Source organism: Anser anser, assembly GCF_964211835.1.
Source record: "Anser anser genome assembly, chromosome: 3".
Lineage (NCBI taxonomy): Eukaryota > Metazoa > Chordata > Aves > Anseriformes > Anatidae > Anser > Anser anser.
Window position 1 is genome coordinate 77751469 of NC_139722.1, and position 24222 is coordinate 77775690.

Sequence of the window (24222 nt, forward strand, 5' to 3'; positions counted from 1 at the left end):
CCGCCGCCGCCGCCCGGCACGGGAGCCGCTGGCAGCCGGCAGGGCTGGGCTGGGCCGCTCCGCCGCCGCCGGGCTCCCGTCTCCGGGCACGTCAGCCGGGGACGAGCTACGCTTGTGAACCATCAACCACCGCAGGAGGGGTGCACGGGGGGCGCGCTCCCCCCCCCCCCCCCCGGAGGAGGGCACCGGCGTCCGGCCCCGCCGCTGCGCGCAGGGAGCGCGCACGGTGCGCGCCGCCCCGCGCCCCCCGCCCGGCGCCGCCCCCGCCGCGGCGGGCGGCTGAAGGCAGAGCGCGGACAGACCCCGCCGCAAAGCCCACAAAGCGCCGGGCCCCTCCCACGGCACGGTGAGGGACCCCCGCCGGGAGCCGCCCCGCCGCACCGGGAGCCCGGCTGCGAGGCTCGCACGCCTCCGCTTTGAACAATGGGGCCCCGCGCCCCGCCTCCGTGCACAGCAGCCCCTGCCTGCGTGCCTCGCGGGGCGGCCAGCGCCGCTTCGAGGAGCGCAGCCATCGCCGTGCACGCCCGGTGCGGGCGGGTTGTCGGCAGCCGTGGCACCGAGCGCGCTGTCAGCCTGTCTCGGCCATTAGGACTCGCGCCGCTGAAATGGCCAGGCTGGCTGAGCTCGGCCCCTGGGCACCAGGTTGAACGCTGCTGATGCTTAACGCAAGACTGGAACCCGGGGAAGCCGGGGATTAAATTCACACCTCGCTCAAGGCAAGCCTTTGGAAATGGTGCACAATGCAAGCGTGCAAAAGATGGCTTCCCACTTCACGTTTCTACGCGAACCGGCATCTTATCATAAATACAACCGAGAAAAAAAAAAACTGAGCGCTGCCTCCTCTTTCAAAAAGCACACTTTTAAGAAAACAGACACCTACAATTTATTGCAAGCATTCGTTAACAGCTCTAGGCATGCAACAAACATTCAAAATTGCACAAAGTCTGGCTTTACACCAGCTGCTTCAGAGCATTATGACAGATGAAGCCCACATGTACTTAACCACGCACATTTCAGAAGTTATTTTTACAAAGAAAAATGAGCAAAATTATCCCAACTATATGTCAGCATCTATATTTTAGTACCAGATTTGGGGCAAATGCTGTTGGTAGACTGATGTTCTGAAAATTTTCAAATATACCAAGTCCTGTGATGCACAAAAATAGGTGCGCTTTTTAGAGCATTACTCATAATAGCAAGCCATTACCAAAGCCAGTGCTATAAATGTTTCCGTTTCATATTTAGCTGAAACCCAACTGTCTCTTTGAACATCCCAGACCCATCTGCTGGCAACCTAAAGGAAAGAAAAGATAAAGCCATTTGTGAGATTATATATAGCACAATTTTAATACTTTAAATAACACGTGCATTACATAAATGCTGACATAATTGCATTATGAGAGCCACAAGTAGTAAAAGCAACTGCAAAATGACAGTGAAAATGAACAAATGCAATCTGATATGAAAATATATGTTCTTGCTTCACATTAAAGCTCCCACCCCAGTTCTCCCAGAAATGTCTACACCAAAAACTCAGCTCTGTCATGTTCACTTCTTACCACTTTAGCATACTGTAACAGCATCCCTTCAAACATGACATCGACAGACACCATTTCTGGCAACAAATCCAAGTAAAAAGTGATTGCCAATTCCACCTCTACCAGTATACTTGTGACTATCTACTGGGCTCTCATTTTTTTTGGTAAAATTCTTCTGAAAGCTAACGTGTAAATTCACTGCTAAAATAAATATAATCTTCAAGAGAAAAATAATAAATAAAAAGTTAATTTGGAACATTTCAGTAATCCATCTTTCTCCTACAGCTCTACACCCATATAGTACGAATTAGGAAGCAATGTACTGCACCACGGCTCCAGGAAAAGTGGGTAGATGTAGGACCTTCATAGACTAGCCTCAGACAGCATCCCTTCAAACAGTATTTCACAGAAGCCATTAAGAACAAGGTATGACATCACCTGAGCAAAACACCAGGTTTTAACACCAGCTGCGGTTCAACTACTATAAGTGTTTTCTAATTCTCAGCAAGAGACAAAAAAGTGTGCTGAAGGCCAAAGACAGCTTGCAACACATGTAAATTATCACACAACACAGGAAAATTGCAGTCAAATAAATACTTTTTGTTTTGGTTGTACCAAGTTCAGGTCACTGTTGTCCCAGGTGTAGTCCCAGGAGTATCCATTTGGTGGCAGCTCCAGTTAAAACAGTTTCCATTCCTTTCCTTGCACCTATTCCTTCCCATATCACCCCCTGCCACAACTGCACTGCATTTTACTCTGACATTTGATGACCTAACTGAAGATCAAACTTCTCTAGAAATAGAGGAGGAAAAAAATATTCACTGGTGTCATGCAATTGTACTGGCACAGCACACAGTGGAAATAACCAGTCGATAGAGAAAAGCAGCATGGGCTCCTTACCACCGTTACTGAACTCAAAACAAAACAAACAAATAAAAAACAACCTAAACCAAACACACACCTTAACAGGGTTAGTCAGAAACACAGCAGTGCCTTTGTCACCTAGTACACTACTTCCCTAAGGAACCTAAAAGCTCCAAGACTACTTCATGTTACATTGCTCTATGTGGATTAATGCCTAGGAGATAACATACACTTCTAAAAATTACTTTCAATTTGCAAAAGATATTAAGAATAATTCGTTTGCTCACATGTATTGCTTGACCTGCCTTTTCCACAATTAGCACTGATACCACGTACTTATAACGGTCAAAGCCCATTTCCTTCGTAGCTGTTAATATCTCTTCAGAGATTGAAGCACACAAGGAGGGACTAGAAACTGCATCATAGTTGCCTTGTTGAAGTTTATTCTATCAAAAACAATTTTGAAAGATCTTAGTTTTCATCCAGGTAGTTCTTTGCAAGAAATTTTTACAGGTATTTTCATTAGAAAAAATAAGGAGTAGAATAGACTGTAAAATATAGCTGCTGCTCCCAAACAGCAAAAGCTGCACTATTTTTAATATGAAATGCTTTATCTATTTTTTGAAAGTTACAATTACACATATACAGCCAATCTCATTTCAACAAACAGGGGTGTATTATTCTCCAGCACTTAGGCTCACTTCACTGGAAAATAGTTCTACAAATACCTGTTCCATATATTGAAGGCCTGTCCTCAGAATTACAAGAGTTAGTTGTAACTTTTCAAGGTATCAGGAGCAGCTACATTTTAACAGATTGTTCTTATTATTTTCTGCTTAATTTTTATGTGTGGCAGTCAGACTGTCAAGGACACCAAGCGTATGTTATGCTGGTCAAGTGATATTAACAGAACCAATCAAAGTAGAATTTCACAAATCCAAGATCAGGATCTTTGGATATCCAGATATTTTGGAGGGAGGCCAGGGTACTTTGAATTGTACTATAGCTTACTTCGATTAGAAATGGTAATAGTAAGAGTTTAAGCTTCAGCTCCATCTGAACAGCACATGCTTAGTGGCTAACTCGCAGAGGGCCTTCTGCACCTTGTGAAACATAGTACGTTTATACTACATGTGTGCCAAAACTTAAGTCTGCAAACATTTATGCCTATGTTTTAAGTTCATATTAATGGAACAGCGGAAGTTGCTTAATCTTTGCAAGACAAACTGCTGTTGAAAAAAAAAAAAGTAGAAAATTCATTTAAAAAGTACTATACCGTTAGTATTGCTTGAGCTTTGTCTCTTACTAAATAATCCCGAAACTTATTATATGACTCTAGTCTGTATGTATTAGCATATTTTATCTTTGCCCTACTAGCTCTGAATGGCAGTCGCCTATTTTTTGTTGAATCACTGAAATATTCTTCTTCCAGGGGAGCTAAAGGTTCAAAAACAGATTGCTTCCATTTTCCTTTCATCTGTGCAAAAATAATAAGAAAGTCTGCATTAGATGTAAATGGCTTAGTGTTTTACAGGCTCTAAATGATACTTTATGGTATATAGTTATGCGGAAAAAAACAGTCTATGTTATGAAAAAGCAGAAAAGCTAGAAATTTGAGATTTTTTCCTCTGGCTGTTTTAAGACCTTCACTTTCACTGAAAAAGAGAATGGTGGTTAACTTCTGTTCAATTTTCATTTATTTTCCAATGAAGCCTCAATTAAGTTTGTATTTAATCTCAGTCAAGCAAGTATGCCATACCTGCACTCTGCATTCACTCCATTTTATAGGGGAAAAAAAAATGTGCCTGAGACTGTTAATCACAATTTCAAGCTTTTCATTCAAAAATTATACACAAAATCCAAAATATATGCTTGGTTCATTTACTAGGAAATTTTACTTGTCCTCACTGCTGTGATGCTACTAAATAAATGCCTTATGTATTAATGTCTTAATGTGCTCATTAAAAAGAAAAAGATACTTTCATCTGCAAGCTTTGTAATTTTGCTTGGAACTTCAAAGCAGAGTAGTAATTCTTTATGTGTCATGAGAACTCTGAAGATCCAAGTTTTCTCCCCATCCAGCTCATGCATCATTCTTGCATGCATCTCATCAGCATCATTCTTTTAATACACATAACAAAACTTGGCCTTCTATGAATGCAAGCAGCAAGTCTGATGATGCATACAGATGTCATCACCTGCTGTCCTCCACAGTTGGCTTAAAACACAATTGTAAAACAATAACAAAAGACAGAGACAGAAAAGCACGTGGGTATGCTAAAAATGAGATTGTAACAACTGCTACAGACCGTGGTCTTCAATACCAGCTACCTCCTAACCACATTCCAGTTTTGCTGATTCTTCAGCCCCTTGCTCCACTTCCTTACTACAGAGAGAACTTAGACCAGAGAAAATCATCAGCTACTTGTCAGAAGAGAGCATGAGGGTGATATAACACTACAGGGAAAGGCTTATGTTAAAAGGCATAGGGAAAAAAATACATTTGTGGGTAACAGAAAGCTCTAATAATAACTATTTGAAAAGATGCACTGCTTTGGGGTTCACAAATCTTTCAGTCAGAGGAGTTTGAGAATAAGGGATGCAATGCAGTTTCTTCCTTATGATATCACTCATTAGCCATGTTGACACTAAAGACATTACCTGCATCTCTCTCCCAGTCCCTCACCGTTGGATAACTCTGCTACAAACTAGTGATGTTGGCAGCCCTAATGCAAAGTGGCTGCAGGTGTTTGTTGATACTATGCCAACAGCACAAGCTCTGAATAGTACTGACACTACACTAAAATGGAAGGAGCAGACAAATTTGCACTGAGGCTGTGGACACTCATTGTCAGAAACTCAGAACTATGAAGGTTAAGCTATGAAAGCTGTAGCACCTATCTGCTTATCCCATGTCCTCTAGCAGGAGGGAAAAAAAAAATGAAAGGAAAAAAGAAAAATCAACTCTGCTATCTGAGCTTCCCAGATGAGTATCCCAAACCTTTTCAATATAACTGTGTCTGTGAAAATGGTTACAATCTAAACAGCAACTCTTTGCTATTGTGATTCAATATGAGTCACAAGATCTTCAGCCTGTACAATTGCAGGCGGAAGAAAATTTGTGTCTATAGCACCCAACTTCAAATGGTGCTATTAGAAGCTTAAGTGCTATTACCAGTGACAAAAGATTCCATAAACATTTCTTCTTTTGCTAATGAGGTAACCAAGATCCTTATTGATCTCTCTGCACGGTTTTGTCGTTATGATTGTATTAACCAAGACTTTCAATGGGTTAATAAGTAAATCCACTTCTGTATTTCACCATACAAACACTAGACGGTATAATTTGCTTCTTCATGTGCATTATTAGCGTGGGATTCCAAGTTCTAGCACAGTGTTGGGGGTCAGCCTCTTCTCACAGATAACTGGTGATAGGACTAGAGGGAATGGCCTCAAGTTGTGCCAGGGGAGGTTCAGGTTGGAAATGAGGAGACATTTCTTCTCAGAAAGAGCAGTCAGGCACTGGAACGGGTTGCCCAGGGAGGTGGTGGAGTCACCATCCCTGGGGGCGTTCAAGGAAAGGCTGGACATGGTGCTTAGGGACATGGTTTAGTGGCTGACATCGGTAGTAGGGTGATGGTTGGGCCAGATGATCTTGAAGGTCATTTCCAACCCTAATGATTCTATTCTATGATTCTCAGTGTTGCCGTTACATTTCTATCGAGCCTCTACATCCCTCTGGAAAGGCCCTATCGAAGCCAGACAACCTGGTTTCACAGGGGCTGTACAGAAGTCGGCTCTCACGGTACTGGACTGTGCCGTGCTGGCTTAACCTTGGGCAGGCAGGAGCTTGTACACCAAGGGATGAGAGCCTCTGCCACTTGGACAAAACACCATTTCTCAACAGGCCGGCTTTAACGCCTGCGACAGGGCCACCAAAGCGGTGGCGAAGCGGCCACCCCCGCCAACCCCCCGGGGTGCACGCCGCCGCCGCCGCTACAACCGTTGCCGCCACCTTCACAGCCTCCACCAGCCGGCCCGGCCGCTCTCGCTGGGCAACCGACAGGCTCAGGCGCCGCTCAGCCTTGGGGCGCGTCTCCATGGCTCAACGCAGGCCGGGGGCCACTGGTGCCGGCCAGCCCTCGCCTCCTTCCCGGCAGGCAGCGTGGGGCCGGGTGGGGCCTTCCCCCAGTACCCGCAGAGCGCCGTGACGCGGGGCGGGCAGCAGGGAGGTAATGGCTGCCGGGCTGCGGCGAAAGAGGAGGGAGGGGGACGCGCTGCCTTGGCTCTTGGTTCCCCGCCGCCTTTATTCGGGGCACCGGGGGGTTGCCGCGGTCCTGTGGGCTTTGGTCTGATGCCCGGCCTCCGCTGGAGAAGCCTGGTGCGCCTCGGAGCGACGCGAAGGGCTGAATTTCGTGGTTTGTGAGCGCTTGGGGTTGGTGGGGAACCGCGGGCGGGGTGCTCCCGATGGCAGCTGGTAGCGGGTCCGTGTAGGAGCGGGGGTGTTTGTGGCGTTACCTGCGCAGTTTCGTAGCGATTCCCTAAAGCCTCGAATTCAGAAAATGGGTCTTGTGAGTCTGAATTCATAATTAAAGAGGAAACAACGTGTTGCGTATGTTTATTTAACGCTAAACCCCTTGCATTTTTATTGTCATCCTTTGTTTTTAAGCAATTTCTTAGCTGTCTTTTATGCCTTTTCAATGGAGAAACTTTTTTACTAAGTCAGAAATATATTCCTTATTAGTGTGAATGGTTCTAATTTTTGCATATTGTTTCATATCTATCATATATATCTTTCATTCTATCTTTTTGCATATTCAGTATATGCTTCTGAATGAGTCTAAGTTCTGTTTAGACAAAGATGCAGGTAGTATTTATATTTGGATTGTTTTACCATTACTACCAACTCACGCGGAATTTACTTGCTCTTTTCTTGCTGGTAGCAAGAGACTACTGAAGCACTTGTTTTTGCTTGAAGTAACGTCAATTTCTGCACAAAGATCAGAGATTTTGCAGAAGATACGTACAGGCTGTGATCTTTTTCTTCTGTCTGTCTTCATACAATCACAGAATGGTTTAGGTGGGAAGGAGCCTTAAAGACCACCCAGTTCCAGCCCCCTGCCATGGGCAGGGACACCTCCCACCAGAGCAGGTTGCCCAAAGCCCCCATCTAGCCTGGCCTTGAGCACCTCCAGGGATGGGGCATCCACAGCTTCTCTGGGCAGCCTGTGCCAGGGCCTCACCACCCTCTGAGTGAAGAATTTCTTCCTTGTCACTAGCTTGGTAGATGTAACCATTCAGAAATACACCAAACCGGTATATGCAAATAAGAGTAATTCTGTCCCTCCTCCTCCTGACTTTTCTACAAAGTGGTTCTGCTCAGAGAATTCCTTTCATAATATGTATAGATGAAAATTGAGTTCCAAAACTTAACCTGTTTACAGATTCTTTATTACTTATTTACAGATCCTATATTGCTATCTGTGTATCTGTGCTTACAGGTATCCTTCAATAATAATTTGCTTGTTCTTACATACTTTCTTAATGCAAGAATCTTTTTTATGTGTTCTAGATGGCACTCCCAGACGCAGTCAGTACTTGTCTTTCTCCACCTGTGCATTACATGATTTGCAAACTTGGATTTGAGAAAAAAGACATTTATGATATTAATGATATTGTGTCTGAAAATGGAGAAGTACATTGGCAAGCTGTTACAGAGCATTTGCATTACCTTGAATCAGGTTGGTGTTTACCTTCTGTAGTAATGATACATAAAGACTGATGTAGCATCTCAGTACAGTTGATAGTACTACTGGCTTAGTCATAACATTTTATTACAGTATAGCATCAGTTTCACTTGCTAGAGTATATATATTACTTATCTACAAGGAGCTTTAAACATTTCATCCATGTTTATTATTTAGTTATTGCTGACTCCTAAGACTCATGTAATCTGCGCTACATAGGTACCTCCTCCTTCCTTATTCTGCTCAATTCACAGCTCCTTGTGTGTTTATGTAAGAGATTCAGTTCTGCCTCTCTCCTGCCTCATAATTGGTTTCTTCTATGCTCTTTATATGCTTTTTGCAGTAAATTTAAAACACCTGGGAGGTATAAGTAGACCTACTACTGCTTCAGTTCTTATTCTACCAACTTTCACTTCTGTACGTAGTTTGTAATTGTTTGTTAAGCAAAACAAAATATGTGTCCTGATGAACTGGCCGATTTTTCATTTGACAAACTGTAAGCTTTTATTAATTTCCAGAGATGGTAAAACTGATAGATATATCTGCCTCAAGCAACATTTTTCAGTGAATCAGAATAATATATTTTGCTTCAAAATGTCGCACCAAAGAAAAGCAATGATACCACTCTACAAGCGCCACATCCATCTGCATTCTTTAACGGGTGTAAGTGGTGCAATTTGGTCGAGGCTTCTGAGCCTGCACTAGCTTCCAATTTGGTTGTATAGAATTACTGTACTCTTTCACTAATAGGTTCTTCCCCTTTCAAAGAAGATAGAACATAATAATCCCCTTTAATTCCACATGTTCTTGCATTAAGTCTTTTTTATTTTGTTTTGGAGAAGGCATTTGATCTTACCTGGTTTCACACTACGCTTTTCCGTAGTTCATTTGTGTGCTCTTTTGGACAGTAAATTGTAGTGTATCAGTTGTGTTAAAATAATCTGGATAAAATTGTTTGAGCTAAATACGTACACGGGCTACAGGAGATTTTACTTCTTATGGCTTTTAAAATATTGGACCTTTGTAAGTTTGGTATTCTAATCACCTGTTTTTCAATTGAAGATCAAAGTGTGGATTATGTCAAAAGTGTACAATCACTTGGACCTATATGTGAATCCATTAATTTGCACTTTAAATCTCTGACCAAAGAGCAATTCGTAGTTCAGTATTCAGCATGGTTCCGCTGGACAAACTACATGGAGGTATGGAAATGTCTGTTGACAGTTTGTATTTTGACACATGATCTCATTGTGGAAGTTCAGTATAAGAATAAACAAGAGAGATCAATGAACCAAAGTGATTAGAATTTGTAACTAATTGTCCTTCTGTGATACATTGTCACTTCTAATTTTCCTGACTCTATAGTTAGATTTTATATATGCTGCCACAAAAAGAACACGTGGTGCTTTGGGCCTGTTCTAAGCTAAGATGGTAGGATTTTCTGTAAAGACTAATAATAGGTGTCTAATATCAAATACTACCGTGTAAAGTTAGTTATAATGTTTCTTCAGATGTGAGCCTATAGATAAGTTGTGACCAAAAATACAAGAGATGGGCTAGGGAAGTAACCCTCCAGACATCTGCAGTTTTATCACCGTGGCATGGTTTTCATTCTGTAGTTGCATAATGACAATCACGGAGGAATATTTAGGTCACGTTTTTGTGTTCCTTTGACAATTTGATTTCTCCTTCTGAATATTTAATGCAATGTTCTTTGTCTTTTCCCCACAAATCACAGTTATTTCTTGAAGTATTTGATGTTCTACAATATGCACAAGCTACACAAGTTGCTCTTGGCTTAATGAAGCTAACATCATGCTTGGAGAGAGCTTTGGGTGATGTAAGTGCCACCATGTGTATTCAATTGCAGGTTTGGTTTTATAAAATGAGAACGAGCTCTTGGATTTAATTGCACTTTGAAAAACTGAAGTTACCCTGTAATGTAGTAGTACACAGTAGCATAGCAACACCTGCAGTTGGACAGATGTTCTTTTCTGGATCCAGTTGTGCTAATGGAAGTGTTCTGGTTCCCCTTCACCTGTGCTGGTAGAGTTGCTTGTGTGAATGCACTCACTAACTGATTTCATTTAAAAAAAGGAATGTTTGCTTAATCTGTGTGCATATAGTAGGTCTTTGCTGCTCTGAGTTATTTAACTGAAACAGAGCAGCATACTTTCCACAGATGACCTGGTGATGTATTAATTTCTGTGAGGAGAGGCAGGAGCAAACAAGGGAATGGGCTGCTGGAGAACTTTCTTCAACACCCTGATTGTTTTCAGTAGTGAAAATGGTTAATGGATAATATAGTCAAGCTCTGTGTTTGAAATACAAAGAAATATACTGAATTATTTATGCTTTAATTGCTTTTACTTTTTTTTTTCTTCTTTAATAGGTATATTTACTGATTGGTAAAGATTGTCCCTTCCTTCTAAGAGATTTGCTTGCTTCTGAGCAGCTTGGAGTTGTTTTTGGACAAGATGTAGTAAGTGCATAGTTTTGAAATAAGTAACAACTACAGAGCTGGTTTTCTTTTTGCCAGGTTTCCAAACATAACCTTTGCTTGCACTGCAAATTTTGTAATATATTGGGAAAATTTTCATTACGTAGGTGTCGCAGAAAATCTGGGAGATATATGGCAAAAAATAGTGAATATTGTAATTGTAAATGGTAATGATTTCTAAGGCAAGCACATATATTTTTACTTGCTTTTCTACATGAAAAGCCCACATACACAACGTATCATATATTTGGCAAGGGGTAAGCAAGCCGCAGAGTTGTCTGCCTCTTTTTGAGTTTTACTACCTGAAAATACACACCTAATAAGCAGCTTCTAATAAGTTGTGTTTCTCTTCACTGCCACTGTAGTAAAATGGTTTATCACTGTTACCATACTACTTTTTTTTTTTTCAATAGAGAAAAGTGGTTAGCCCATTCCCATTTGCATAAAAATAATAAAACAAAATTCTGATGACATTTACCCTCTTGTGTAAACAAAGTAGATAGTCTTTCTCACACAGTTTTACAAATGTAAATTTTTTGTTAGGACAGAGTATTGGTTGTATCTTGTTAGCCAGTCTAGTAGTTTTATAAGGATTATTTCTGGAATTCTTAGTGGTATGTGGAAATGTTCAATTCTTACAGTTAAACAGTTTCCCTTTTTGTTTGATAGTGGTCTGGGAGTACAACTTTGAATGCAAATCCTGCCTTTTTTATGTAAATTTCTGCTAAATCATTGTGTATGTATCTGATAAGAGCTAAATTTGATCTTACTTGTTTTCCTGTCATAATTGTTTAGGATGTTTTTAAGTTTTATTCTTTCCTTATTATATTCTATAGCATGTACAAAAAAGTAAAGATTTCCTTTCAATACCTTTGGGAATTGCAACTAGTGAGTTGCCATTACTGTGACAAGCTGTGCCCAGTCATTTTGACAGTAGACATTATAGTTTCTCAATAACTTCTCAAATTTTCTGTCAGGGAAAGACACAAGGTAATAAATAATAGATTTCTTCATGTAGTAATCATTTTGTTTATTAATTAGATGGATGTACTAAGGGTATTCATTGGATCACCATATGGTCTGAATCTTCGTAATGTTTTGTGGCATGGGTTTGCATCCCCACAAGAAATTCCTGTGAAGTAAGTTAATAAAAAAACTTTATTTTCTTATCAGTCAGATTGACTGTTCCTAAAAAGCAATTAGTAAATTTTAGTATTTTAGTACTAAAGTGTCCTAAGGCCTTTGGCAGTATCCTGACAATTTTCTGCTGCTGCTGTTTTTGGAATTGGATTTCCATAGAATACTTAAGCCATTATGAAACTGGTCAGTTTTAGGACCAGTGTGTTTTACTAACAGGAAAACTGAGAAAACTTAAGGTCTTTTGTGCAACACAGTTCCTTGTGTGTTAGGACAGTCAGGAATAACTTGGAACAAAAAGTAGGTTAGAGGAGCAGCAGCCAAGTAGAATACACTGATGCTTTTTTTTTTTTTTTCTTCTCCCTAATTCCACGTTTTGTCATGCTTGTAAATGTAGTTAATCATAAAGCACCCCTACTCAAAAGGAATGGGTAGGACAGGTACTGGATATTCTTTGAAAGAGCAGAAGAAACCTTTGTCCCCAACCCACAAATGTGGATTTTTTTCAATAGATTTAGTTACATAGACTTTTCTAACATGTTATGGTATTCTCCCTAGATATTGTGCTATGCTGCTTTTTTTAACTGCAGGATTGGGTCAGTTATTACAGACATATCTTCTGAAAACTAAATCTATTTTAGTACATCGACCTTATGTGACCTTCATTACCTTAGAGGAGCTTGTTGCATTTCCAGGCAAGTATTTAACCTTTAGCTGTTTTTTATTGCTTCATTGTCCAAAAGTGCTGTTGAAAATAATGCAGTTTCCGCGGTTCTAAGACTGAATCTTTTAACTAAAATACCATATGCTGTCTTTAGATGAATCAATTGTGCTTCTAGGACCGCTTTTTAATACAAAAGCAGTTCTACTCATTATCGAATCAAAAAATACTGTATTCCAAAATAATTGCAGCACACTGAAATGTGTAACATTACTGCTTATGAAAACTTCAACTGTATGTTCCAATCTTTTGATGATGAAAATTTATTTTATTTAATAGTCATACAAAATCTTTAATTTTTTCCTGAGTCAGGGGGTTTCAGGTGCAAAAGTCCCAGCAGGAGTACTCTGCATATTTCAGGGAAGGTAGTGGTGAAACAGTATGATGCCTCATCTTCAGTACCCTGATGCTTTTCTCAGGGAAGGACCTGAAGAGCGTCAGATGAAAATCTCTTCATCACCGTAGTTTCAGACCATATTTGGTGTATTTCCACTGTTTTTAGAGGAACAACAACATATGAGGAATCCTGGTCTATACGGTGGCCATAGTCTGTGCTATTTAATCAATTTCTCAGTGAAACATCTGTTCACGGAACTGAGAATGGGGCTTTTTGAAACTATATCAAGCTGATACTATTCAAATCATTATGTAGTATAAATCCTGTAGCTGTTGGTATGCTTCAGAAAAACATCTACTACAATTAAGTTGCACTTATTTTATGGCTTGTCATGGAACGTGTTTATAATATGATTTTCTAAGTGTCTTTTCATTATGTGGTAGCATTGAAGTATAAAGTATTTATTATGCTAAATGTTGGTACAGAAAATCTGATAAAATAGAAACAGTATTTTTATTTTTAAAATACTATTGTACTGATTCTTACTGAATTAAAGTGATTAAGATATATTATACTTTTTGAAGTATTTGAAGCAGGTGGAGAACATCCCAATAGAAACTGGGGCCAGTTGCTGTGTAATCTTTTAGTCTCAAAAACTGTAGGCATTTTTTACTGTGTTTATGCTGTCACTTTATATTATTAGTAGAAATGCAATCTTATAAACTCAATTTCTGATATTAAATGTATCGTGATTGCTGTTCTACTTGTATAGTTGAAATAAATTGAATAGCTTTTAAGTCTTCCTTTATAAGTGCTGAAGTAATCTTTTCAATTAAATGTTAAGAATGAATTAGAAAAATGTAGATTGTATGTAACTTATCAATGTTGTTTTGCTAACTTGCAGATCTTAATCATGAAACACTTTGTGTAGCAGAAGAGCTAGTACAAGTGTCTAATTTTGTATTTAAATCAATGCTACCATTTTGGATGGCTGCTTTAACAGCTTTCAAGCAAAGCAGGTAATAGTTGATTTGTTTTTTCCCTATTTTTAGTCTTGGTCTGTAGTCTTTAGTCTTTCCATTTCTTTAGTCTTTTCATTTCTAGATATTTACTATTTATAGAATACCAGTCGGCAGCTCTTGTGGATTCCAAAGCATTTTGCTCAATCTGTTGCCTAAAAACATATAGTTACGCATCGTAATGATGGTCCTTCAGAAAGTTGGTGGACTTATTAGTTTATTTTGTGCCAACTAGAAATATAAACTATGTATTGAAATTTAAGCTGAGGAACTGCAGCAGATGTAGCGAAGGAGAAGAGCTTTAGAAAGTGAATGGAAGTAACTCTTCAGATATTAACATGTTAAAAAAAAATAGTACTTTTTTTTTTCCATCTTCTATGATCCACCTTTTTGTAAGTTAGTGTCATCTCTGAGCTGATTTGAACTAGGTAGTCAGCTTTTGTTGGGCACAGATAGTCATTGATATTTGTTTATAAGGTCCTCATTACAAAGGAATTTTGGTCTGGATTGTTTGGCCTGAAAGAATATCTCTAAGATGGCTCTAATTTCCATTTGGATTATATTTATAAGGGAAGAAAAACCCTTTGGGTATCTCTGTTATTTTTTCAGGTATGCTGACTGTGTGATTCTCTTACTTCCTCAGCTGGAAGTTGGACTCAGATTGCTCTTCACTACAACTAATAAATGTCCAAATCGATTGCTAACAGCTGAGGTAAATTTCTGTCTAGTCAATTATGACTTAGTACTCACAATATTTACAGAATAATTATTCTAGAAGCAAGGTGACACTTCCAGTTTTTCCTCCCCCAAAATTCCAAGAAATTGTGGAACATCGTTTACAAATTTCCAGTAAAGTTTCATTAACACCTTTTTTTTTTATCCTACTAAAAGTGGTATGAAAAACTACTTGAAGGTTAGTGTTCAAAAACAGTAGTTAAGGGATGAAAGTAGATCATGTTACGTTTATTAAAAAAAAAACTTGCTAAAAAAATCTGAGTCCTTTTTTTTTTTTTTTTGCTATTCATGCACCTCCGGTATCTCACATAAATGAATAAGTATAACTTCAATATGCCTGTCTATTTTGAAAAATTATATAATTCTTAATATCTTCTGTTCCAGCCTTCTGCTCTCTACACCACTTTTGATGAGGTAATTGTGATTTTATTTTTTTTTTAAATATGGATCAGTGAAAGAATTCAAGCATGTGCATGTTTCTTATTAGTAGAGATCAGAAAGCACTTTCTTGTTGTGTTGGATAAGGCATTACTTCTAAATTTTTCCAAACAGAAGATAATGGCAGAAAACATACTTTAAATTTGGCACCCCCCAGAAGATATCAAAATCAATACAAATTCTAATGAAGAGTTTTTAATTTATTCTAAATGTTTTTATTTTTTTATTTCTTCATCTCAAATAAACATATTCTGCCATTTTCCTAGATTCAGCTATTCAAAATAAACACAAATAAGCCTTGCCAGCAGAAGTCCTCAATTTTACAGCCCTTCTGAATTATCTCAAATAGTCTCAAATAGACAAATATTTAATCAATAGTAAATATACACCTTGTTTCTGGAGTGGGAGAAATATTTGCTTAATATTAGAAAAGCTATTTACTTAGTGTTTTTCCTTTGATTGTTTGGCTTTCAACAATGCATTTATATTCAAATTACTTTTTTCTAGATGCTAAAAAAGCATTTGGATAACGAAGAAATCAACCAGCTTCCTTCAGTTCTTGAAGAACCTGCCATGGCAAGTGTTTTGAAAATTCTTTGTGGTGGTTGTAATTTTGTTTGTTTCTCCTTTTTGTTGGTTTTATTTTTGTTTTCTTTCAGAATAATGATATATTTATGATCATTTATTTATTTATTCCATGTAGCTTATCTCAAGCACCCGAGAACCAAAAGGTTGTTACTTTTTTCACTGTGAAATATACAAAGTAGTACCTAACATGCTACATTTAATTAGGTTCTAAGATTGTCCTGTATGAAGTACAGATGTCTCAGAGGTGTTTGTTCTAGACTTCTGAAGATCATCTGAATAGAGCAGGAGAAAAACTGTTGCCACATGTGGTGAAAATTAAAACTGTTTTCTGACTTCCTCTGGGGCACATGTAATACTAGGTGGGCAGATGGCATAAAAACATAGCTGCAAACCTACCAGAGAACATTCTGCATATTGTAACCCAAACGTAACAGTGAACATGAAAACTAGAGGTGTTGAATTTAGAGACTTCTGAGACTGCAAGAAAGACATGAGTTTATTGCACTGAGAGTCAGAGGCAGTGAAGCTATGTAGGAATTGGGACACAAATTTAAAGGAAATTTGTTGTTACCCTTCATGAAATAACTTGTATGTTAATTTTGAATTTCCTGAGAAGCTAGCAAGACGGACTAGTTGCCCTTTTATTACGAGCATAGTGTGCATTGTTTTCTCCAAACATCTAAACGCCGCTAGTGTGCATTGTTTTCTCCAAACATCTAAACGCCGCTTTTCCTATAGACACATATTTATTTTTCAGATGATATTCTGAACACTCACCACCACTGGTATAAATTTCCACAGGAATTTCTTTGGGATTTCTTGAACCACCAGGAGGGTCCACGTATAAGAGATCATTTAAGCCATGGAGAGATCAATCTAAAAACATTTCCTAGAGAAATGGCTAATCAGATAGTTGCATTTGCAATTACACTTCTCTGTAGATTCTCAGATGAAGACACAGTTGCTTTTAAGGTAGGGATCAATATTATGCTGTCAGAAGAATTTTCAGTTCTTTTGGGTGCTGAATGTAATTTTAGATAGTGTCATGACTACATATTTCTTTACAGCAGCTTTTCGTGGAAATAAAGTGTTCCTCCAAGTAAAAAACTGTGCAAGTATGTTTTTCTAGTATTGTAGTAAAGTAAGTACAGAAAGTTTTCTGGAATAAGTCTTCTTACTGTATCTCAATTTGATTAACTATTCCTTATTTAGATAGTTGATCCATAGATTATAGTGATAGTACTATATATGATTTGTCAAATTATATTGATACTTAGCCTGTTTATCAGCTGTATTGTTGGAAAGGTATATAGAACAACTGTAGCTCAGCCATTGAGGTATGTAATGCTTGAGATTTTTGTTCTCTCTGAGACACTATAAATAATGTTTCAGAAGTGGAGATGCAGTTTGTGTCCACACTCTATATTGTGAATTTGTATACACCTTTTGTCTAGCAATACATGTTCCTTAACATTAGCAATTATTACATTCACTGTCACAAATTTCCTGTTCATATTTGGCATTACTTCCTTCAATATGAAACAAAAACCTTTGAGACAAATCTTCCATTTATAATTTGGATCTCTTTTTAGTTTCTCAAGATTTGCATGCTGCTGCATTGAGAGTTCATGGTTACTTTTCTCTCAGCTGCAGTCAGGTTTCATTGTTGAAATATGCCAAAGAAATCAAGCTTTAAAAACTCATTGTAATGATTATTGATTTAATCCCTCAGACATTTGAAATTAATTGACTTCAGTAGTGTAGGTAGCTTGCATAAAGTTAAGCATAAGTCTTAGTCTGCATCCAGTTAGGACAGTTTGAAGAAAATGTTGTATTTTGTCTGCTGACTGTCAACTGTTGATTTTGTAATCAGGAACACATGATCATAAAACCACTGATGAGTTGTGCAAGTTGCTACCGTTCTCGATTTCATCCAATTTCCCGACTCAAGAAACAGGTAAATGCTTACAGTTGAAAGCATTTTAGTCCATAAAATTGTGAATCCTTAAAATTAGTCTTAATTACTGTCTTCATGCTTTGATTACCCTAACATAAACCTTAACAATTTGTGTCACTTTATACAATTATGACTACTGAACTGATTACCAATTGTTGCAGTTTTTTTCTAAAATAGCCACTAAGAAAAATAAAATGTTATCTGTCAAAGATTGTACTTTACATACAATTTTTCATGGTACATTTTTGAATCTTAGGTGCTGGAATGTGTGAAGAGCATTCACTTATGGCCTGAATTACCAACAGTGTCTGAGGAACATGTTCAAGCAGTTAAAGGGTACGTATATGCTGCTTATAAAAAAAAAAAAAAAAAGGTTCTCAAAATCATTATGAACAATAGGATTTGAGATGAAAAGTGTCTCAAAATTCTTTACTAGTAAGGTGATAGACACCAAAGAGGTTGTGGAAAGACCCCTTTGTTTTTCTTTTTAACTTAATCTGTGCTATACATATTTGTAACGCAAATACGGTGTAAAAACTACAAGCAATGCACTAACTAGAAGGCAATGAGGAACCATTTGAAAGCACCACAAAGGTGTTAGTGACTCCCTGTTCTGTTTCTGAAGAGATACTGAAGGAGCTGTTAGGAAAGTAAACTAGAAATTGAGCCCATCACAGCAAAAACAAAAAGATGTCTCACCAGATGTAAAACAGAAAAGAATTGCTTATTTTGAAAAGGGCTTGGTAAGTAAATTAATGGAAGACTTTACACAAGATATTAAATAGGAAATTACACTGATTTAGATCTGACAGGTGAAAATGGAATGCACCAGGCACATATTCAGTATGCTTCACAATTTTAATGAATAAGCAGAAGATTAAGAGGAGTTTAAGAGACTACTGAGACTGAGAAAAGGCTGATTTTAATTGGAGAAGGAAAGTTATACTTAAAGGGAAAACCAAGACAGTAGAAAGAGGGGTTATCAAATACCTTGCTATCCAAAATATCTACATCTGAATCTATGCCATTTAGACAAATGAGCACTATACAGTGTTGTCATCTCAATCTTACTTTTTTTAATGTTTTATTTTTTTAAGGTTAGAAGGAAATACTGAAACTAGTTCTTTAATTTTGAAGATGGCTGAAATCCTCTGTCAATTACAGCAATATTTGCCCCAGGATTGCTGTAGTCCAGATGATCCTATCAATAGTGTTGTAACAGAGAGGTAAGTTTGATGTTTTCCTGGTTTCCACTGTCAACTTCTGCACGTAGCTCAGCACGAGAACTCTCAAACCTAAGTTACTCATTTCCCTGCTTTCAGAACAGTACTTGAAATATTGCATGTATTTTTCCAATATTGCTGCTGCAACAATGAGACGTAGATCTGGGTCTTTATTTAGATTTAGTTTAGAATTCAGCATTGGGAAAAAAAATCAGACTGGGGAAGCAATATATGTAAATATGTATGTGCTGACTAGATTAAGTTGGCTTTAATCTAAAACTGCATCAGAAATTTTGTTTTAATGTGTTTGATGTCATAGCTATGCATGGCATTTAAAAATAGTAATATGTCACTACATAATTCTTTTCTTATGTGTTTTAGTAACAAGATTCTGAAATAGAAAATACGTTGTTACACTTTTCAGACTTTAGAGGTATATGGGTAGGTCCAGTTAAAACTGACATGGAATAATGATCAAAACAACTTGTCTTTTAATTGGCCCTGTTGTGGTACTCTGAAGAGGTTCATGACTAAATAAACATGATGGAACAAAGTGCTCCTAATCAAACCTATTGGGTGTGGGCAGGATAAGGCAAAGAGGATGGTATCCATTGCTTTACATATATAGACTGTGTGCCTTCCATTTTCTATTCATCAATTTGCATTTTTCTAATTTATTAAAAAGCAGCCCAATTGCTAAATTGGTAAACCATTTTAAGAGTTTTCTGCTTTTATCAGTTTTACTCATTAATGTTTTGCTGTCTAAGAGATAATTTTGGTGTGAAGGAGATTAAGAAACAGTTCTGTAAGAACAGTGTTTAAAGTGAAATGTGACACATTATGTTTGTAGATCAGAAAAGGACAGGAGAAATGTATTTGGTCGCCCTAACAATTCATAATCTGGTGCAGTTGATTAGAACAATGGCTGCACCACCTTTATATTGAGAAGTGTTAAGTCTGCTGTTTGTTCTGCCTTAAGAAAGACAATACACTAGTGGGAGTATTAGTTAATACCATTTGTCTGAGTAAGTTTTGTTATGATAGATGATAATTCATTGTGAATTGAAGTATAGTGGGAGGCTCCAACCACAGCAATGCTCTGATTTGGTATATTCAGTGTATCATTTCAGCTAGACGTTTTTGTTTATTGTCATTGTATTTCTTTGATTTGAAATGGGAAACACATTCATCACCAGTAATTTTTCAATTGTATTTAGTAAAGCGATAGAGTACACAGAGTGTATAAAGATCTTTTTTTGGTCATGAGGTAGGAGTAATTAGTTTTCTAAGTTAAAACATTGCAAATCTAACCATACCAAATATGAAATATATTTCATGTTAGGTGCATCTAGCAAAAGATTGAAATTAACAATTACTTCCTCTTTTGGAGGCTGCTGGTAAAACTTTGTGATAAACACATTTGCACACTCTATTCTCCACGACCTGTTCTGGAAGTATTAGTGGTGCTCCGTAAAATATGCACACAGTGCCATCAAGTGTCAGAACAAGTTATTACCAGCACTGAGTTGAGATATAAACAGTGGATGAAAAAGACGCTACGTTCTCGCCAAAGGCATAACTATCTACGAATGTTAAACAGGTTGGTTGATGTTTTTTCTTTACTTTGTGGCTATGTTTATGGTGCTGTGGTATAGTGGCTGCATGCTGCTGTTGCTAGCTTCCAGTGTTTTGTTTTACAAGTTTAAAATACGCAGTGTTTATGTTCTCATTAAAAATTTCAGAGTTAAGTGTCAACACAGGTTTATGTTATGTAGTAATATTGAAATAACAGAAAATCTCAAATTGGAGACCAATTTAATATTGTTGGTTTTTTTTAGCACTGCTAGACTACTACAGTGTAAATTATAAGCTTTCAAATAAAAGTATCATTTAAATGTTAGATTATATATATATATTTCCTGCTTTTCCTATTTAAGCATAAAAATGCCATTCGAGTTTTACCTGAATGCAATATGTTAAATTGATTTCAAGACTCTACCTACTTCAGTTCTTCTGCTTTTTATCATGGCTGGGTCAGCATCTTTTAGATAGAAGGGAGATTTTTAGGATTCCATTAATTTTGTTCCCATTCACAAGTGTTTTTCAAGGATTTACGAATCTACTTTAAAAACTGGGAAAACTGTGAGCGCAATTTTCTTGGCCAGATTTTTTAACGTATCCCTCAAAACGTTAAAACACGTTATTTAAGAAACAGTGTAAACTGACAATGCATATTTGTAATTCAGTTGATCTCCATTTTATTATCTGTGGAGTAATGGGTTCTGGTGAGGTTTTCTCTGGAGTCTTATTTATATGTATTTCTCTTCTGAGGTTTCATAATTTATAGTCTTTGTGTAGTTTTGATACTTGGCCTGTTTTTGTCTGACTGACTTTTGTAGTCTCTTTTTGTACTATTAAATATCCAACTATTTAGGATGGATCCAGAAGTCTAAGGAATTTTTTATATTAGTGATTTCAATTTAATTTGGATTTAGTTTGTTTATAATTAAATACTTTTCCTTATTTCTAGTATTAAGTTTTTGTCTCCGGTGTTGCGGCTCATCTTACTGTTGATTACTCTGGAAGTAGTCAATGTCCATTTGATTTGTAAGAAGACTCCTTTTGATTATCAGCAGTATCTAAAGTGAGTATATATAACTTATATTGTGATAGTTGGGAGTTATGTGCACTCTTTTTGTGGCCATTTGAATAAATTTGATCTGTAATGTAAATCCTGTAAAGAAGAAAAAAAGGAGCAGCATGACTTATTGCAGAAGAATTATCATCCTTCTTTCTATCATTAGTCATCAGTTATGTTATACAATGTTCACTAAGGACTAAAATAAGTTAGTTGAAAATATGTGGTTCAGTTATTCATTTTTAATTCAGTTATAATTTTTAATTATTAGACTCCTCCTTAGTATAAACAGAGAATGATCACATTGAAAAATTTAGTATATAAAAGCGGTATTTAATATGTTAGTAATTTTACTCCTCGTGTGTCAGTTAACAGACGATTGTATTCTGAAACATCTGACTGAGAAAAGAAAAGCAGTATGGGGAAAATTGTACTACACATTATATGACTGCATTCTTTCTCTGTCAGTGTTTAATTGCAGTTCTGAAAATCATTGCTTCTAGCAGTGAGAATGAACAAGTGCATTTCTTTCAGAAGTAGAAGAAAGTAGCAACTTTAAGTCAGGCACTGAGAGCTTTTTATTTTTAAGTCCTTTAATGAGTTTTTCTTCTGTTTTTATTTCTCATAGGTTTTTGAAGTCAGTCTTGCAGTATACTGAGAACTTGGTGACATACACAAGCCCAGAGAAAAACAAGTGGGACGAAACCGAAGAGCTTACAAATAAGGCTTTGATAAAAATAAGGGAATTCAGTGACAGAAAGCTAACATTAATTCAGTCAGCTACGTAAATTAAATAGTTTTAAAGTTATTAGGATATTGTTATATCTTAAGAGTTTTTAAGTCCTCAAACTTGATGAGTCTAAGGTTTAAAAGCAAACTTCATCAGTCATTGTAAAATTTTGGATGCAAAATGTATTGTTTTTATTAGAAGGCTGTTGAGACTGGAGTTCAATAATCAAGCTTCTGAAGAATGAGCTGTTTGCCAAATCCATTGAAAAGGATTGACTGCAAGCCCATTCAGGATGATGCAAGTTCTACTTTATTATGTTTTGTAGCTTGATTTTTTTATATAAAAAGTTTTTTATTATACTGAAAGCATCTAAGAAAAGAGCATGAATAAAAGCTCTGGAAAAAAAAAAATCAAATCCCTAAAGATTTATTGTGTGTTGATGAAATACACTGGAAATAGTTTCAAGTGCTGTGATCAACAGATTAAGAAACAATGAATAGTACAACATTTAAGGTAAAGTAATGCTCATTGACAGCTATAATTGTTTATATTAGTTCAAAACAGCCAGGTCATGCATGATGTGTGTCATTTGTTTAATTTATCTGCTCATTCCCAATACATATCTAGTTAGTAAGTTAAATGCATGTAAATTAAATATGAACTCTAAAGTGTACACAATCACAGACATGTATTTACTATGGTTCAAAAAGTTATCTTTGTTTTGCATACAAGATTCCTTTGAATATATATATATATTTTTTCAAAATACTTTCTCCCATATTCTTGTCTGCAAAGACTAGAATTTCAAAGGAATGCATCAAGTTAAGAATGGATTCACAGAAGATAACTAATCTCTATCCATTTCTTTCTCCTGTGGAGAGCAAAACCAGAGGGTAATGTCTGGAGATCGTTTGATTATACAAATGATTAGAGATTCAAGTTACATTTTAATAAGATTCTTTGACTGGAAATCACAGTGAGAGAATCACTAGTTCAGTGAGGGGGGTAGATATAAAGTAAAATCATGTTGCTTCCTTTATGCTACCCTTTCAATATATTAGTTGTAATTTTGTAATTTAACTATGTCACTTTCCAAGGTTTTTTAGCTATCCTAAAACTAAAGGATATGAAGAAGTGGGAATTAGAGGAAAAAAAGGATTTAAACTAGGAATAATTAATTGAATGCAATCTTTCAGTCACAGTATAAAATTTCAGCTTTTTTAACAGCTGAAGTGGCAAATTTAATTATATTAGGAAGATGCATTTTCTATCTGTTGACTTTGCTCAGAAGTGTTAACTTCTGCTAGGCGTAGCTTGGTAGTTACTTTTATGACACTTGCTTTGATGGTGGTAAGTGTTATAAGGCAAAAAAATATTAAAGCTTTGCCTATTTGTTGAGGAAAGAGATTAAGAAGTTAAAACTCCTAGTGTTTTAAAAGTGCATAAATAGATGACATGCTTTCTCCTTGTTGAAAATATGTTCTTGTACTGAAAAGCACCTTACAGACTGTGTGTATTTTCAACAACATAAAAGTTCTCCTTTTCTTCCTATATTTAAACTTCATTAAAATGATCTTGCACACTATTCTCTTCATCTGTGTTTACCTAAGAAGGAGAGCATTGACAGTTTCTCATTTACTAATTAATGCCACAGATGTGTTTTGCTGCTTTAAGTCTGCAGTAAGAAACATGATGGACTTCTGGCAATTTTGTTTTTCCTACCTCTGAAGCTCCCTGATGGGAACATTGCTACCGTCTATTGGTTAGACAAATCTGGAACAGACTAGGACAATCCAATTAATTCTGTCTTGATGCTGTTATTTCTTAGACATTTGTAGTGGAGCTGCATGCAAGGCTTATGGTTTCTTCCTGTTGTTACAAGACTTACAGAATAGAGTTGCAGAATAAGTTTATATTCTGCAATGCACCTAGGAGAGCAAATGGGAAGTGACATGATAAAATCATTGGTTTTGTCCTTTATCAGTTACTTGAAATGACTTCTCTGCTCCAGTTGTTATCTTTGCCATCTGTTTGGAATCACTTGGAGTTT

General features: G+C 37.1%; 2 protein-coding genes across 8 annotated transcripts; one reads left to right on the forward strand and one right to left on the reverse strand.

Annotated features, from left to right (window-relative positions):
- Positions 1–129: 129 nt before the first annotated feature.
- On the reverse strand, positions 130–6628 carry DYNLT2 (dynein light chain Tctex-type 2). 3 transcript variants are annotated; one of them, XM_083830490.1, is made up of 4 exons: positions 6418–6628; positions 3679–3879; positions 2690–2848; positions 130–1294 (listed from the first exon to the last, which is right to left on the reverse strand). In XM_083830490.1, exons 1-4 carry the CDS (start codon positions 6502–6504, stop codon positions 1184–1186), a joined length of 558 nt encoding a protein of 185 aa, XP_083686616.1. In that variant the 5' UTR covers positions 6505–6628; the 3' UTR covers positions 130–1183. The 3 variants fall into 3 exon arrangements, with proteins under 3 accessions (XP_083686616.1, XP_083686615.1, XP_083686617.1); XM_083830489.1 differs by having other exon boundaries at positions 6406–6628; XM_083830491.1 differs by lacking the exon at positions 6418–6628 and adding an exon at positions 5064–6399.
- Positions 6495–23755, forward strand: ERMARD (ER membrane associated RNA degradation). Of its 5 annotated transcripts, none has more exons than XM_083830484.1 (18): positions 6495–6634; positions 7975–8143; positions 9212–9351; positions 9888–9989; positions 10542–10631; positions 11691–11788; positions 12345–12481; positions 13749–13863; positions 14473–14575; positions 14983–15012; positions 15544–15612; positions 16426–16596; positions 17498–17581; positions 17838–17917; positions 18679–18807; positions 20195–20404; positions 21335–21448; positions 22071–23755. In XM_083830484.1, exons 2-18 carry the CDS (start codon positions 7975–7977, stop codon positions 22228–22230), a joined length of 2001 nt encoding a protein of 666 aa, XP_083686610.1. In that variant the 5' UTR covers positions 6495–6634; the 3' UTR covers positions 22231–23755. The 5 variants fall into 5 exon arrangements, with proteins under 5 accessions (XP_083686610.1, XP_083686608.1, XP_083686609.1 ...); XM_083830482.1 differs by having other exon boundaries at positions 6617–6820; XM_083830483.1 differs by having other exon boundaries at positions 6618–6824.
- Positions 23756–24222: the final 467 nt, after the last annotated feature.